Source organism: Amphiura filiformis, unplaced genomic scaffold (genome assembly GCF_039555335.1).
Source record: "Amphiura filiformis unplaced genomic scaffold, Afil_fr2py scaffold_175, whole genome shotgun sequence".
Classification (NCBI taxonomy): Eukaryota; Metazoa; Echinodermata; class Ophiuroidea; order Amphilepidida; family Amphiuridae; genus Amphiura; species Amphiura filiformis.
The window spans coordinates 92,393-108,465 of NW_027305639.1; the positions used below are offsets into that span (position 1 = coordinate 92,393).

General features: G+C 36.6%; 1 protein-coding gene across 1 annotated transcript; it reads right to left on the reverse strand.

Annotated features, from left to right (window-relative positions):
- Positions 1-231: 231 nt before the first annotated feature.
- On the reverse strand, positions 232-12,217 carry LOC140145219 (uncharacterized). The gene is given in 4 exon segments (XM_072166993.1): positions 232-2,366; positions 2,369-2,462; positions 6,824-7,698; positions 12,150-12,217. Coding segments are annotated over 3 exon segments (1,167 nt in total). The 5' UTR covers positions 7,667-7,698; positions 12,150-12,217; the 3' UTR covers positions 232-2,136.
- Between the last annotated feature and the right edge of the window lie 3,856 nt (positions 12,218-16,073).

Sequence of the window (16,073 nt, forward strand, 5' to 3'; positions counted from 1 at the left end):
AGGAACACAAAACAATTAAATCAATCATAACATTGATATCGAGAATATTTTGTACATATGGGATGTTAAAAAGTTTTTTAAAGCATTAAAGGTGATTTTTTTTTACCATAACAAAAGGATTTTGAGAAGGGATAACTTTGGTGGGGTAGCAAAATGATTCCTCTATTCACAGCTTTTTGAATTTTTCAAATCAACAAAATGAATGTAAAGTTAATTAGTTATGCTAAGAAATGGTTTGTAACTCCTTTTTATTTACCATTTTTATAGCACTGTCTCAATAAAACCTTCTAGAAAAACCCTGTACATGTAAATGAATCATTGTTTTATACTGCAAAAACACCATTAAATCAATCAAAACATTAATATCGAGAATTTTTTTGTACATTATATTTTGTGAAGTATGTGTTGCCGAGTGGATAAGGCACCCGACTCATAATCCATAGGCTGCGAGTTCGAAATTGCATTGTGTCTGTTCAGGTGTGTTTAATGTAAAATTCTAGCAATTTAACCTAAAGGTCACCATTAGAGTTTGAAATAATAACCTTCCTTCACATATCGTTGGTCGCAACACATAGTGGCATAGAGTGATTTTCCAAATCTTCCGGTTCACATAGTGGCGTATAGGTTATTCCTTGTTAACTATTAAAGATACAGTTTTAAAATAGTTTGAATCTAAACTTCAGTTTCAAATGGAATCGGGCCACTGAGAGATAACAGTGGAGGAGTATCGACTCCATTACTAGTAGCACATCCTTCAAAAACGTTTTGCTCAGAGACATATTTTGTCCTTCACGTACGCCACTATGTGTTGTGACCGACGATATGTATAGGATGTTGAAAAGTGCAACTTTTTCTGAAAGCATCCTTTTAGGAAATGTGATTATTTTTGGCCATGATTTAAAAAGATGGTCGACAGTGAGGTTCACTCTTCACCCCGCATTAACATTCACCTGATCTGTTCCTATTGGGGCCGTAACCGTGTATTCCTCGCCTCACCCTCAACTCTTAATTCACCAGCAACCGCTTGCTCAGTAGAAACACACTCTATGAGGGTCATTAAAAAGTTATGCCTCAATAGATGGTAGCTTCTTCAAACATTGCATGATTACAAGAGTATCCATCAATATTGATACCTTTTCCAGATTTATGTAGATGATCTCAGAACCTTAAAAAGATTAAGTACAATGGAAACAGTAAAATGTATGAAGATAATTTTGTGGAAATTTATGATTCACCATCCTAGGCGACTGGTGTTCTATCTAAGTTTTGATTCTATGCTTTATCTGAAACAGACAAAGACAACCAAACTGAAAGATTTCCAACTATATACCAATCTTAAACTACTTTACCATCATCTGTTTTTACTGGAAGGTCTCACAACATTTTACTGCATGGATGTCAGCCAGTGTACTCTACATGTTTTAGCGTAAACTCGTTCAAAAATTAGTTCTCACAATTGAATACCTGAGTGGAAGAAGGGCCCAACTCCATCAAGACTTTTTTTTGAGATATGAACAAAAAACACAATATTTGGAAAAGTTTTAAGAGACAGACATTTTTCATCTTCAGGGGATCTTTAGTACTGGTACATGAACATACAACATGTGAAAGCATATGTTGCAATGACGACGGTACAGGTCTTTTAAAATATGATAAACTCATTTTTGTATAACAGAGTTGGGCCCTTCTTCCACTCAGGTATTCAATTGGGAAATGAATCTCATGCATAATGTGTGATGGGCGCACGCTTATGTGAATTTACGAGAGCATAAGTTGGGACTTTATTGAACGCAGTAACAAAATGCCAAACAAACTTAAATTCTCCCTTCATGAAGAACATCAAGATGCCTTTCTGCCATGATCATAGTGTACACGATACTAATTCCCTAAATATGCATTCCTCAGAGATACCAACATTAACATCCAGAAAATAGGGAGGATTCAAACAAAAAATAAGGTTGTTTTCAAAATTACCTGCAACTTCAATGGCACATAACTTGTCAGAAATAGAGAGGTTGCAAAATTTGGGTGTCAGATTGGACAAAAATTTTCAAAAAATAGAGAACCTCCCTCTAAAATAGGGAGGGTTGGTATCTCTGATTCCTGCTCAGTGCTCACCTATTCCACTACACTGGACTACAATAATCTTGTTAGTTCTCCCTTAAGCTCCACGTATAAATCTAATGCACTGTGTGCATCATGAGGAACACCAAGATGTCTTTCTGCCATGATCATAGTGCACAAATTGAAGACATCATAGTCACATGGTATTGATTCCCTAAATGTGCATTCTTCCTGGCAAATGTCTAAATCAACTGGAGATACTTCCATCAAATAATCCTGTGAGTTGTACAACTCTGGTACACGTACATTACATTTGGTCTTCCATGTGGCCCATTAGCATTTCTGCTTGGTGAGATTATGTGTTCATTCCACACTTCTGCTGTGCGATCTAGTTCATCCTGCAAAAAAAAAAAAAAAACAAAACAAAAATAAGATTTTCACGAAATTAATAACAATAAAGTTTTTGAAGCAGTTACATAGGATTGAGCAATGATACGCATCATTAATTAACTGATTATAACTGAACTAATACATTATTATTGGTGCACTACCATAAATGCAAAGTTTTACAGTTTAGAAATGCATGGTATTGGCGGTATACATTGTGTATCACGTTGAAGAACAAAGAGATGCTAACACTACAACACTAACAATGAAATCAGAAATGTTTCCAATCAATGCTTAACATAAAGATATAAATCCTGTGTATCAAATCGATGGGCAGAGTACGGGACCAGTGCAGAACAAAGTTGTAGCACAACCCCTTCATTGTAAATTGTTGATGTTTTGTATTTGGCCCTGCGTTACAATGTGAATGGTGTGACATTTTGATATCATTTTAAAGCATATTCTTTCTTCTATCATTTAACACCAAAGCCAGCCTTCTCCACCAATTCTAATTAATTTTATGATTAAATATGCTAACAAGCATGCAGGTGGGCAGATATTGGGACACTGATATAGAAACTGTATGGGGAAAGCGGCATCCCAATGGTTGAACTTGATTTTATTCTACAAACTAAAAACATGACTAGAGGAAATGTTATAAAGAATTAATAATATGTCATAAGTATGATAATGAAAAACAAGTTAGTCATTTCCCTCTTGGATGTTGAGACCGTAGGGCTTTGGGGGCCTGATTTTACATAGGTGCTTCATCCAGAATTTCTCCCTGCCGGCACAGATGGTTACCTAAAGACTCTATGCCCTGTAAGATCATGTCAGAGATGATTGCTGATGTTAAAAGTGATTACCAACAGGAGTGTCAAGCTTTCTGGGGTTGACAGTAGACCTGTGTCCCTCAAACCGCCTCTTAAGTGCAGTTTTAGTTTCTCCCACATACTATATACCACATACTCAGCAAGAAATGAGATACACTACATTAGATGTGGCGCAGGTGATGTTGCCCCTGATCCTGTGGGAGGAGGAATTGTTTGAATTAATGGTGAAATAATAATACATTGCTTGAATATGGTCCTTGCAGACAAGATGCCTGTTGGAATCACTTGTGAAAGTCCCCTGCTGAGTGGAAGGAATAGTATCAGAATAAGTGGGGACAGCTTTTACAAGAAGATATCCAAGATTGCAGGGATGTCTGAAGGCCAGGATGAGGCTTTCGGGTCCTGCTCGTTGTATTAAACCGATCTCCGGCGATCTGTGGTTTGAAGTACATGTATGGTGATTGTCATTAGTGATGCTGTGGAGAGGAGGAAGGTTAGGATAAAAAGTGACCACAAGAGGGACTCTGGTAATTGGTGTCCTGGGTTTTGGGGCCCGGGTTTGGGGGTTCTGCTTCAGTACATCTCACCTAAGAAGAGATTTGACCTTGTTGATGGCCTGCTGCACTTAGATGTAAATCATGTAAGGTTCCTTGAGGTCCCTAGATTGCTGTGAAAAGTCAGAATCATTACAAATGTGGCAGAGGCAGAGAGCTTGACTGTATACTATACCACTATTACAATGTTGGGGATGGCAACTGGAAGAGTGTAGATACCATTAACTGTCAAGAGAGTCATCTCCTTTCTGATGGTGACATCCAAGAACTTGACATGGTGGTGAGAAAGTTCTGATGTGAATTTAATGGTTTCTGTGGAAAGAATTGTCATGGTCAAGGAAGGTGTGGAGGATGTCCTCTTCTCTGGTCCAGATGAAAAATACATCGTCTATGTTCCTCCACCAAATCTATGGACGACATGGGGCAGCATCCAACATCTGCTCTTCAAGCCTAGACATGAAGAGGCAGGCGAACAACGGAGCCATGCGGGTCCCCATCGATGTCCCAAATACCTGTAAATAGTGATCTCCCATAAAGGTGAAATTGATCTTAGTTATTACAACTAGTGATGTGGTTATCAAATCTGAAAGACTGGCTAAAAGAAAGGGGAGCTGAATATAAAGCAGAGATACCAGTTAGTATTTTCAAAAAATCCTGAAATAGCAAAAAAAATTTCCTGAAAAATGTACTTTTCCCATACATTTGTATAGGATCATGTGAGTAAAATTCCCTAAAATCAGGAAATTTCCTGAAGACTGGCAACACTGATAAAGCGACAGAGCTTCTGGAGATGGCATATACAGAGAATTGTGGCATGACATGATCGCCAACGTCCTAGGATATGGCACCTAGAGAGAGGGAGAGAGAGAGAGAGAGTATTCATAAGAGTCTTCAGATCATCAATGGGGGAACTGGTGTGGCCACTTCTTGGCAGCGCTTCAAAGGTACATGTAGCTGAAATTCCTTCACTGATGAATGGGATATTAATTCATGAAATGCACAAAATGTATTCAGTTCATTAAAATTATGATTTAACTTCCATGAAATTTTGATCACTATAATTTGGCAATGGAAAGAATTGTTTGAATATTTTTTTTGTTTTTGACCTTTAACATTTCCAGTTAGCTTTCTGTTCAAAGTAGCAGATAATTCCCTTCAAGAAGCTAACATTCATAAGATATCCTGCCCTACCCAACATCAATAGATAGGTCCACCAATTATACATCGCAAGAAAAAAGGACAACTGCCTGTGCCATACCGCAACATGCTATGTACTCAAAAAGTTACACATAAAAGTGTTTTGACTTATGTGAATCAGTTCCCCTACAGATAGGCCTACATGATGAGATAGTCCCTTCAGCTGTGATAAAAAAAAGTGAAACATACGTATTACGTACACAGACAGACAGAAAAAGAGAAACCTAATTTTAAACTAACAATTAGGCCTAAAAAAATTGTTTGATTGGCCCAACCCTAGAGTTTTTTCTTATTTTTTTTTTCAAAAATAAAGAAAATAAAAATAAATAAATACAATTTAAAAAAGGAAAAAAACTAGAAACGTCACGGTTTTCGATGCAAGAAGGCGTCGACTGGGATGCCTCCACCATGGGGCGATTTAAATTTATTATACAGTTATTAAATCATTGGATACCACCAATACATGAGGGTACCCATAATGCAGCATTGACCCAAGTTTGGTTGCATTAGGAATTAAACTGTTCATACTTTAACCTCAGAAGACTCTGGGTGACCTCAGATGACCCAAAAATGACCTTCAAAAAATTTAACTCTAAATGTTGACTGTACCCAGTGACACTGACAAGTTTCATGCCCATATGACAGATTTTCCTTATTCGACATCAGATGATCCCCTGGATGACCATGAAATGACCTTCCAAAAATTTGGCCCTGAATGTTGACTGTATTATTATTATTATTATTATTAAAGCACATTTCTATAGCGCTCTACAAATAACACAGCGCTTTTGCTCCAAAACAATATACACAAGAAAAACTAAATAAAAAACAACAACAAGAAATTACTCATTTGGGAAAAGGTACGTCTTCAGAAGACGTTTAAAAGCAGCCACAGATTCCGCTTCTCTGACATAAACAGGGAGCTTGTTCCAGTGCTGGGGCCCGAAAACAGTGAAACAGCAATCCCGACTCTTTCACTGGAGCGAAACAGCAATCCCGGGCTCTTTTACTGGAGCTGTACCCACCAAGTTCCATGCCCATAAGACAGTTTTTACTAATTTGACCTCAGATGACCCCGGGTAACCCCATATATGACCCTAAAATGACCTTCAAAAAAGTTGGCTCTAAATGTTGACTGTACCCACTAAGTTTTATGCCCATAGGATTTGAACTGTTCATATGAGACCAAATTTACAAGTTGACCTCAAATGACCTTTGACCTCAGTATATGACCTCAAACCCACCCAAAAAAAAAGTATCCAGGGTTTCTGACCATGACCCACCTATCCTGAAAATCTGAAGTCAATCCGCCAGCCCATCCATGCCCGAGATACAGCATCCAGACGGAAGCAGAGACATTGCAAAAACAGTATGCCTCATGGTGGAGGCATAAAAGTTACAAGTTCTTTATCATACGCACTTTACCACTTAAAATGTGTGTAAAAATTTTTTTTTAATTAAAAATTACTGACTGACCTACCCTAATTTTTTTTTTATGTTACACCAATCAAACTTTTTTTCTAGGCCTTAATAATGGGTATTTTAGAGAGTACTATAAACCTTGGATCATTAAAAAAATTATGTATGTGAAATTTAAACTTGGGAATGAAGATCTGCATCCTAAATGACACTAACTGTGAGATTTTCCACAATTCTTGATTAACTATTAGAATCTGAGAGAAATGGATTATGAAATGGTATAAAAATACATTACGAAATGGTATAAAAAACATCAAGACATTAAAATATAGCACTAACTACATGAAATACATCTGCTTCAAATCTTACCTGAATAATACTCAGAAAACAGAACAGTATCAAATTTTTATCCAGAAAGCTACCATCAAAGTATCCCTGGTCCTTCAATGCATGGAAAATCTCCATCCAAAATTCTATACATTCCTTTCGGAGAAAGCCCCAGAAGCTTTCAATTCTTTGGTTATGATTACTAGATCCATACAGGAAACTTCTTTCCCCAGCAAATGAATCATCATGATCTGCACGCAAGAAGCGCTGAAAATTACACACATAGGTGTTCTCAGTCCCAAAATCGCCGCGAACAATTTTCGGACATCCTTCCAAATCTTGAATGACCTCCATGAAATAGCCTCCAATCACTTTGGGATCATTACTTGTAATGTAAGCATTAAGCCATATCAATCTCCTAGAAAAGCCATCGATGCACCCATTAATACAAATGCCAAATGGCTTCAACTTATCGTATGAATCCAGGTGCCAAATATAGTTGGGTCCTTTGCTTAAATAGCAGCGCCTTTTAAGTCTCTTAGCCCTTCTATTGTCGGTTGCGACTGGGTCAAGAGCAGCCAATAGAACTCTCACCTCTTCCTTCTTCACTATGAAACCATTAAGTTGTAATTTGTGATGCATCCATCTGTAACCATGGAGACACCCTGACCCTTCTAGTTCTTTTCTAATAAAGTTTATCACACTCCCAATGTCACTGTAGTTTTTTCTCCGGAACAATCCCTTACTTCTTAGGATGCGTTTTAACGTTGATTTACTCATAATTATCAAGTGTCTGATACTTAGTGTTGTTATGATGTCCTTATAATGAAGACCCATGTTGAAGTATACTTCTATCAAGTCTTCCCTTCTTGCTGCTGCAGCCATGTTTTTGTTGCTTTTCTACTGCACTTTAGAACCTGAAAAAACGAAGACAAATAAAGTAAGTGGAAGGAAAGGAAGGTATGACCTCCCTATTCTTTACTGTAAGAAAGGGTAAGAAAGCTGAACGGTCTTGATTTACACAGAAATCGCTTTTGAGCTTAAAACGAGTGTCGACTTGGTGGAACATAGATTGCACTATGTGTCAAGTCAACATCACAAGGTTTTGGTTGTCAAAATTAATTTTTAGTGATTTTTTCCATTGAGCCCCACAGTATAGCCATTTTTGGACCGTACATGCACATTTGGTCGCATTTCATGAACTGGGCATAAAAAGTGTTACACAAATGTCAAAAATCACACCAATTTGTAGGCCCTATTCAACTGAACGTAACTTTTTATTTTGTATGTGTATATCATGTATAGGAAAGTATACATTTTTAGGAAGTCTACATTACAAGGTTCTCATATGTGGCAAAAACAACATCAATATTCAGGGTGGGTAAAATGTACAAGGTGTAACATAATATATAAATTTTAAACAAATGTACCTGGTAATTTAATAAACACTGGTATTTTTCCCCAATGATAACTAAAACAGATACTGATCTAGAAGGATGTAACCATGGCCTTTTAGTTTAAAAAAAAGTCTGGTGGCTGATTTCATTGTGGTTAGAGCATACAGGGTGGTCAAAATTGTGTATTTTTACCAAGTGAAAATAAGCTTTCAAGCTATACATTGTATCCCTTTAAAGACTTCTTTATCTGATGTTTGATCATTTACCATCTAGATAAGTTTTTTAAAAATCACATAATTGCTTAAATTTCCTTCTGCTAGTACTAGTAGTAGAGCAAATATTGAGAATACAGGGTGGTCTAAGCGGAGATGATTTTTGTTATGTGATGACCAAAAAATCAATCTTCTTCATAATACATAGGGTTTTGTTGTGTGGTGACAAACAACACATACCGTGTATATATTAATCTTGTATTTCTTGTTTAATATTAATAATTTCTGTTCTATTTGGTTATCAATGTTTCAAAACGTAGAAAGGAAGTATGAACAAGGTAGGCCCTACACAAAAAACCCACAGAAAATGGGTCAAAATGTACTTTTAAACAGTCAATTAATCAATTAATAGGTTGCATAACATTCAAAACTGTATATATCAATTACATGAAATAGATCTAGTATCAAGAATACTGCATGTATACACGTATGAAATTTGTGGTTCATGCTACTAAATACATAGCTATACATGTACGGTACAGCATTTCAAAGTTTCTTCCTTTTTTGCTTTTTGTGCGTAATTCCTATGAGTGTGCGACGTCCTCCCATGCGACATGCCGACGTCCTCCCATCCCCGCAACACACTCAGACATTTTGACCCCCAATTCGCTTGTTACTAATCCAAATGAGCTATAAATGGTCTTAAATGAAAGGGGAGATCAATAGCAACAAAATGACACCAAATTTACTTTTTACGGGATGTAATTCTGTAATTGAGCTATTGAACCATATTAGTAACAAATCCCCCATATTTGATAGCCCAGTTCATGACATGCGACCATTTCACTTCACTATGGACGAATAGCGCCACCTATAGTGTGTGATGTGAGCTTGCCTATCATAATATGGTCAGAATTTGTACTTCAGCGCCTGTGTTTCCAGTTAAAAGTAAGCAAATTATCTTGCGAAGATACATAAATGTTAGCCAAGCTATTAGTCAAATTTGACAATTTAAAAATTGTTTTAGAGTGTCAAAAACAGTTGACGGATCTCTGACTTGGGCGGTATGACTCCCAGTCTACATTGTACCTTAATATGATCCACACAGTAACTATCGTGTCGTCATGGACAGTAATTTAGTAAGGTAGATTTGTCAGTCCAGACCGTATGCTTCTGCAAAACAGGCACAGGCTGCACATGCAGGCACAGCCATTTAGCCCCGGGCTTTAGCACACTGACTAATCTAGGCTAGCTCACATCATACACTATAGGTGGCGCTATTCGTCCATAGGGAAGTGGAATGTGCATGTACGGTCCAAAAATGGCTTTACTGTGGGGCTCAATGGAGAAAATCACTAAAAATTAATTTTGACAACCAAAACCTTTAAGTGATGTTGACTTATGTTGTACTGGCATGATACTGGATTCATAAACTATCACATAGTGCAATCCATGTTCCACCAAGTCGACACTCGATTTAGCTCAAAAGCAATTTGTGTGTAAATCAATACCATCCAAAACAGCTTTCTTACAGTAAAGAATAGGAGGTCATCTGGGGTCACATACAGTAGTGTGCATTGTACATGTGCCTGCTGTCACAATTTCACACACAAAATTTTGGGCACTTTGATGACACTATTTTTGTCTGTAACTTCAAAAGTATATGCAGTAGAAACATGATTGACCCCTTATTGTTTACGTAATTTAATTCTCTTTCAAATGAAAGAACTTTCAGCTAAAAATATTGAACTTCAAAATTTTATGAACATCCCTAACTAATCATGCGTGTGATTCAGTTTTCTGCAAGCGATTGAGTGTGCAATTTAGAAATGACCGACGATTGTGTTCTCAACTCAAGCACAATATGTGTTTCATTATGAATATTTTTAGCGACCAAATGGACACCATGCAGTTCAATGCATTGCCATTGAACTGGAGTGCTTCCAACTTTTACTGCAGGGCAGGGGATGTATCGTTCTTTCCTTTCAAGCATCGAGCTATCATGCTATTTGTACCAGTCTTTCAATGTAAAGCACCTCGATCTGGCATTTAGTAAAACTAAAACGGTTACTATAATATCAATTATCATCATGATCATGGCCAGAGTTCTAGCAAGTAGCATGTCTAGGCTAGGGCTAGCTCCAACAATACACCCATCGAATGTGTGTCATCGGCCCGGTCATCGGCCCTCAGTGTGAGTGTAGGAACCCATGGATTCGATCCATGTACTCCAACAACATGGTCATAATTACCTGTATGCTAGGTGAATTCAAATTTGCCATCAAACTGCAGCATTTTATATATCAAATTAAAGCCCTTGAGTAAACAAAGCCAAAACTGAAAACCTTTTTTTCATAGCACTTTCCGTAGCAAAGTTACATCTTGTCAAAGATTGACTTTCATCAAACAATGTCAAAAAGATTCAGCTAGCAAAATTCCCCAAAACGGCATTTCGGGGGTGTTTCTAGATCTTAGTCTCATTATATGATAGCTGCTTTTTTAATGGAACTGCTATCAAAATCCTCTAAAATTCCATGTGCGAGTGACTTATCACCATAAAAAATCATATATTTGGGTCAAGTGAAGTATAGAAAACATATTTATGTAGGTTTCTTTCTTCGCCAGTTGTTTTAAATTTCTATGTAAAATGCACTGACATTGTCGGCAAATTTGGCTGACTAGCAAGTGTGTTTGCCTGGCCCTGGCATACCTATAAGAGGGCGCACCACCAAATCACTCCACGATTTATGTACCAGTGAAATTCGGTTAAAATAGTCCACCACTTATTTGAGCTTGTTATGGCTTTATTTTCTGAACGTATAGTCAAATCTTGCCCATTTTCAGCTCATTTGCTTCCGACAAGTGTATACATGACCAAATTTGAGAAAAATTCCCAAAATTTTATTTCAGAGTTGAAGTTCTGGCGCGAATTTGAACAACGTCCGGTTTCCAAAATTGAGTGATTTTTAGGGTTGAATTTGCACAATTTTTCTTTGCGGCAAAATAACAAAAAAAGTCGGTGGTTAGCAATTCCATTAACAGAATAATATTCTACATATGATCAGCTTTAATTTGATACCAAGCTTTATAGTTGAAATACGTAATACAAGTGCCAAAACGAGATCCAAATGTAGGCCTTTTACCGTGTATTTCAATGGGCGCTTTATTGGTGCGTTCCATAATTAGCCCCAAACATCATGGGCCCTGTCCCTTCCTCATTGCTTGAGAACTCTAGCTTCGAATTTGCACACGATAGTTACGCATTCGATGCTAGAGTACTTTCCTATGGTTTTTCGGTCGGACAGCGGTTCAATTTTTTACACCGGAGGTTATTTATTCTGTTAATGTTGAAATTTGAATGAAAGTTATTTCGATGAGTCAACTGTATCTTTTGAGCAAGATTTGCGTATTTTGGACAGTCTAAAATTTTGTTGAAGTGTAATTTTAGCAACATTTTTGATGCAATCGCCTGTCGTGATCGGCTGTGTTTACTTCTGACCTTCCATTGCTTTACACGGTGTCATGCTTCAGCGAATCCGACTAGATTTTGAATGCAAAGGTCTCTAGCCTAGAATGTGAAGCTATCGGTGAGCAAATTCTTGGCTAGAGTTCTCGAGCAACTTCCTCACTACGTGCGGAGAATGACAGTGAAATCGTTGTGACGGAGGTGGTACCTCCTGAGACGAATTTAGGTATATTCGTCTCAGAGTACCTCGGGCTAGGTCATAATGGTGTGAATGATAAGAATCATAAGCTTACCTTTTAAGTTTTATGCAACCGACATCGGACATGACCGATTTCGGGAGTGGAATAACCTCAGAGAAAACTCCAACCAAGTAACCAAGCATTCAAAGCACACCAACAGGCCGGGCCAGTAACCACGCTTAACCCCGCACAAGCTTGGCTGTCATACCCAGAGTTTCTGGGTCCTGACAATATCAGAGTTGAAGTTGAACTTGAAGGAATATGTTTATGCTATTGGTCCTGGGTTTACGGCGGCGCCAGCACCATCATGGCACCATCCCCGAGCACCAGTGTAATCTCACAAGGTTGACATCACTAAACACCATATCATTGACATACAATTCCTGATATGTCAGCCTTCAATACTACCGTTCTTTACAAATTGGTAAAAATATTTTTTTCGGTGGCGCAGAAAAAGGTTAGTGTTCCATGTAAGATTAATAAGATACCATTAACATAAATTTACATATAAATACCATTAACATAAATTTACATATAAACCATAAATATTAATATAAATAAATAAATAAATAAATAAATAAATAAATAAATAAATAAATAAATAAATAAATAAATAAATAAATAAATAAATAAATAAATAAATAAATAAATAAATAAATTCTAGTACATCCCAGTATATTCTAGTACATTATAGTACATCCCAGTACATTCTAGTATATCCCAGTACATTCTAGTACATTCTAGTACATTCTAGTACATCCCAGTATATTCTAGTACATCCCAGTACATTCTAGTATATCCCAGTACATTATAGTACATTCTAGTACATCCAGTACATTCTAGTATATCCCAGTACATTCTAGTACATCCCAGTACATTCTAGTACATTCTAGTACATTCTAGTACATCCCAGTACATTCTAGTACATTCTAGTACATCCCAGTATATTCTAGTACATCCCAGTACATTCTAGTATATCCCAGTACATTATAGTACATTCTAGTACATCCCAGTACATTCTAGTATATCCCAGTACATTCTAGTACATTCTAGTACATTCTAGTACATCCCAGTATATTCTAGTACATCCCAGTACATTCTAGTATATCCCAGTACATTCTAGTACATTCTAGTACATTCTAGTACATCCCAGTATATTCTAGTACATCCCAGTATATTCTAGTACATCCCAGTACATTCTAGTAAATTCTAGTATATTCTAGTACATCCCAGTACATTCTAGTAAATTCTAGTACATTCTAGTACATCCCAGTACATTCTAGTATATCCCAGTACATTCTAGTAAATTCTAGTACATTCTAGTACATCCCAGTACATTCTAGTATATCCCAGTACATTCTAGTACATTCTAGTACATCCCAGTATATTCTAGTACATCCCAGTACATTCTAGTATATCCCAGTACATTCTAGTACATTCTAGTACATTCTAGTACATCCCAGTATATTCTAGTACATCCCAGTACATTCTAGTATATCCCAGTACATTATAGTACATTCTAGTACATCCCAGTACATTCTAGTATATCCCAGTACATTCTAGTACATTCTAGTACATTCTAGTACATCCCAGTATATTCTAGTACATCCCAGTACATTCTAGTATATCCCAGTACATTCTAGTACATTCTAGTACATTCTAGTACATCCCAGTATATTCTAGTACATCCCAGTATATTCTAGTACATCCCAGTACATTCTAGTAAATTCTAGTATATTCTAGTACATCCCAGTACATTCTAGTACATTCTAGTACATTCTAGTACATCCCAGTACATTCTAGTATATCCCAGTACATTCTAGTAAATTCTAGTACATTCTAGTACATCCCAGTACATTCTAGTATATCCCAGTACATTCTAGTACATTCTAGTACATCCCAGTATATTCTAGTACATCCCAGTACATTCTAGTATATCCCAGTACATTCTAGTACATTCTAGTACATTCTAGTACATCCCAGTATATTCTAGTACATCCCAGTACATTCTAGTATATCCCAGTACATTATAGTACATTCTAGTACATCCCAGTACATTCTAGTATATCCCAGTACATTCTAGTACATTCTAGTACATCCCAGTATATTCTAGTACCTAATAGTACATCCCAGTACATTCTAGTATATCCCAGTACATTATAGTACATTCTAGTACATCAGTACATTCTAGTATATCCCAGTACATTCTAGTACATTCTAGTACATTCTAGTACATCCCAGTATATTCTAGTACATCCCAGTACATTCTAGTATATCCCAGTACATTCTAGTACATTCTAGTACATTCTAGTACATCCCAGTATATTCTAGTACATCCCAGTATATTCTAGTACATCCCAGTACATTCTAGTAAATTCTAGTACATTCTAGTACATCCCAGTACATTCGAGTATATCCCAGTACATTCTAGTACATTCTAGTACATCCCAGTATATTCTAGTACATCCCAGTACATTCTAGTATATCCCAGTACATTCTAGTACATTCTAGTACATTCTAGTACATCCCAGTATATTCTAGTACATCCCAGTACATTCTAGTATATCCCAGTACATTATAGTACATTCTAGTACATCCCAGTACATTCTAGTATATCCCAGTACATTCTAGTACATCCCAGTATATTCTAGTACATCCCAGTACATTCTAGTATATCCCAGTACATTATAGTACATTCTAGTACATCCCAGTACATTCTAGTATATCCCAGTACATTCTAGTACATTCTAGTACATTCTAGTACATCCCAGTATATTCTAGTACATCCCAGTACATTCTAGTATATCCCAGTACATTCTAGTACATTCTAGTACATTCTAGTACATCCCAGTATATTCTAGTACATCCCAGTACATTCTAGTACATTCTAGTACATCCCAGTATATTCTAGTACATCCCAGTACATTCTAGTATATCCCAGTACATTATAGTACATTCTAGTACATCCCAGTACATTCTAGTATATCCCAGTACATTCTAGTACATTCTAGTACATTCTAGTACATCCCAGTATATTCTAGTACATCCCAGTACATTCTAGTATATCCCAGTACATTCTAGTACATTCTAGTACATTCTAGTACATCCCAGTATATTCTAGTACATCCCAGTATATTCTAGTACATCCCAGTACATTCTAGTAAATTCTAGTACATTCTAGTACATTCTAGTACATCCCAGTACATTCTAGTACATTCTAGTACATCCCAGTATATTCTAGTACATCCCAGTACATTCTAGTATATCCCAGTACATTCTAGTACATTCTAGTACATTCTAGTACATCCCAGTATATTCTAGTACATCCCAGTACATTCTAGTATATCCCAGTACATTATAGTACATTCTAGTACATCCCAGTACATTTTAGTATATCCCAGTACATTCTAGTACATCCCAGTATATTCTAGTACATCCCAGTACATTCTAGTATATCCCAGTACATTATAGTACATTCTAGTACATCCCAGTACATTCTAGTATATCCCAGTACATTCTAGTACATTCTAGTACATTCTAGTACATCCCAGTATATTCTAGTACATCCCAGTACATTCTAGTATATCCCAGTACATTCTAGTACATTCTAGTACATTCTAGTACATCCCAGTATATTCTAGTACATCCCAGTACATTCTAGTATATCCCAGTACATTATAGTACATTCTAGTACATCCCAGTACATTCTAGTATATCCCAGTACATTCTAGTACATTCTAGTACATCCCAGTATATTCTAGTACATCCCAGTACATTCTAGTATATCCCAGTACATTATAGTACATTCTAGTACATCCCAGTACATTCTAGTATATCCCAGTACATTCTAGTACATTCTAGTACATTCTAGTACATCCCAGTATATTCTAGTACATCCCAGTACATTCTAGTATATCCCAGTACATTCTAGTACATTCTAGTACATTCTAGTACATCCCAGTATATTCTAGTACATCC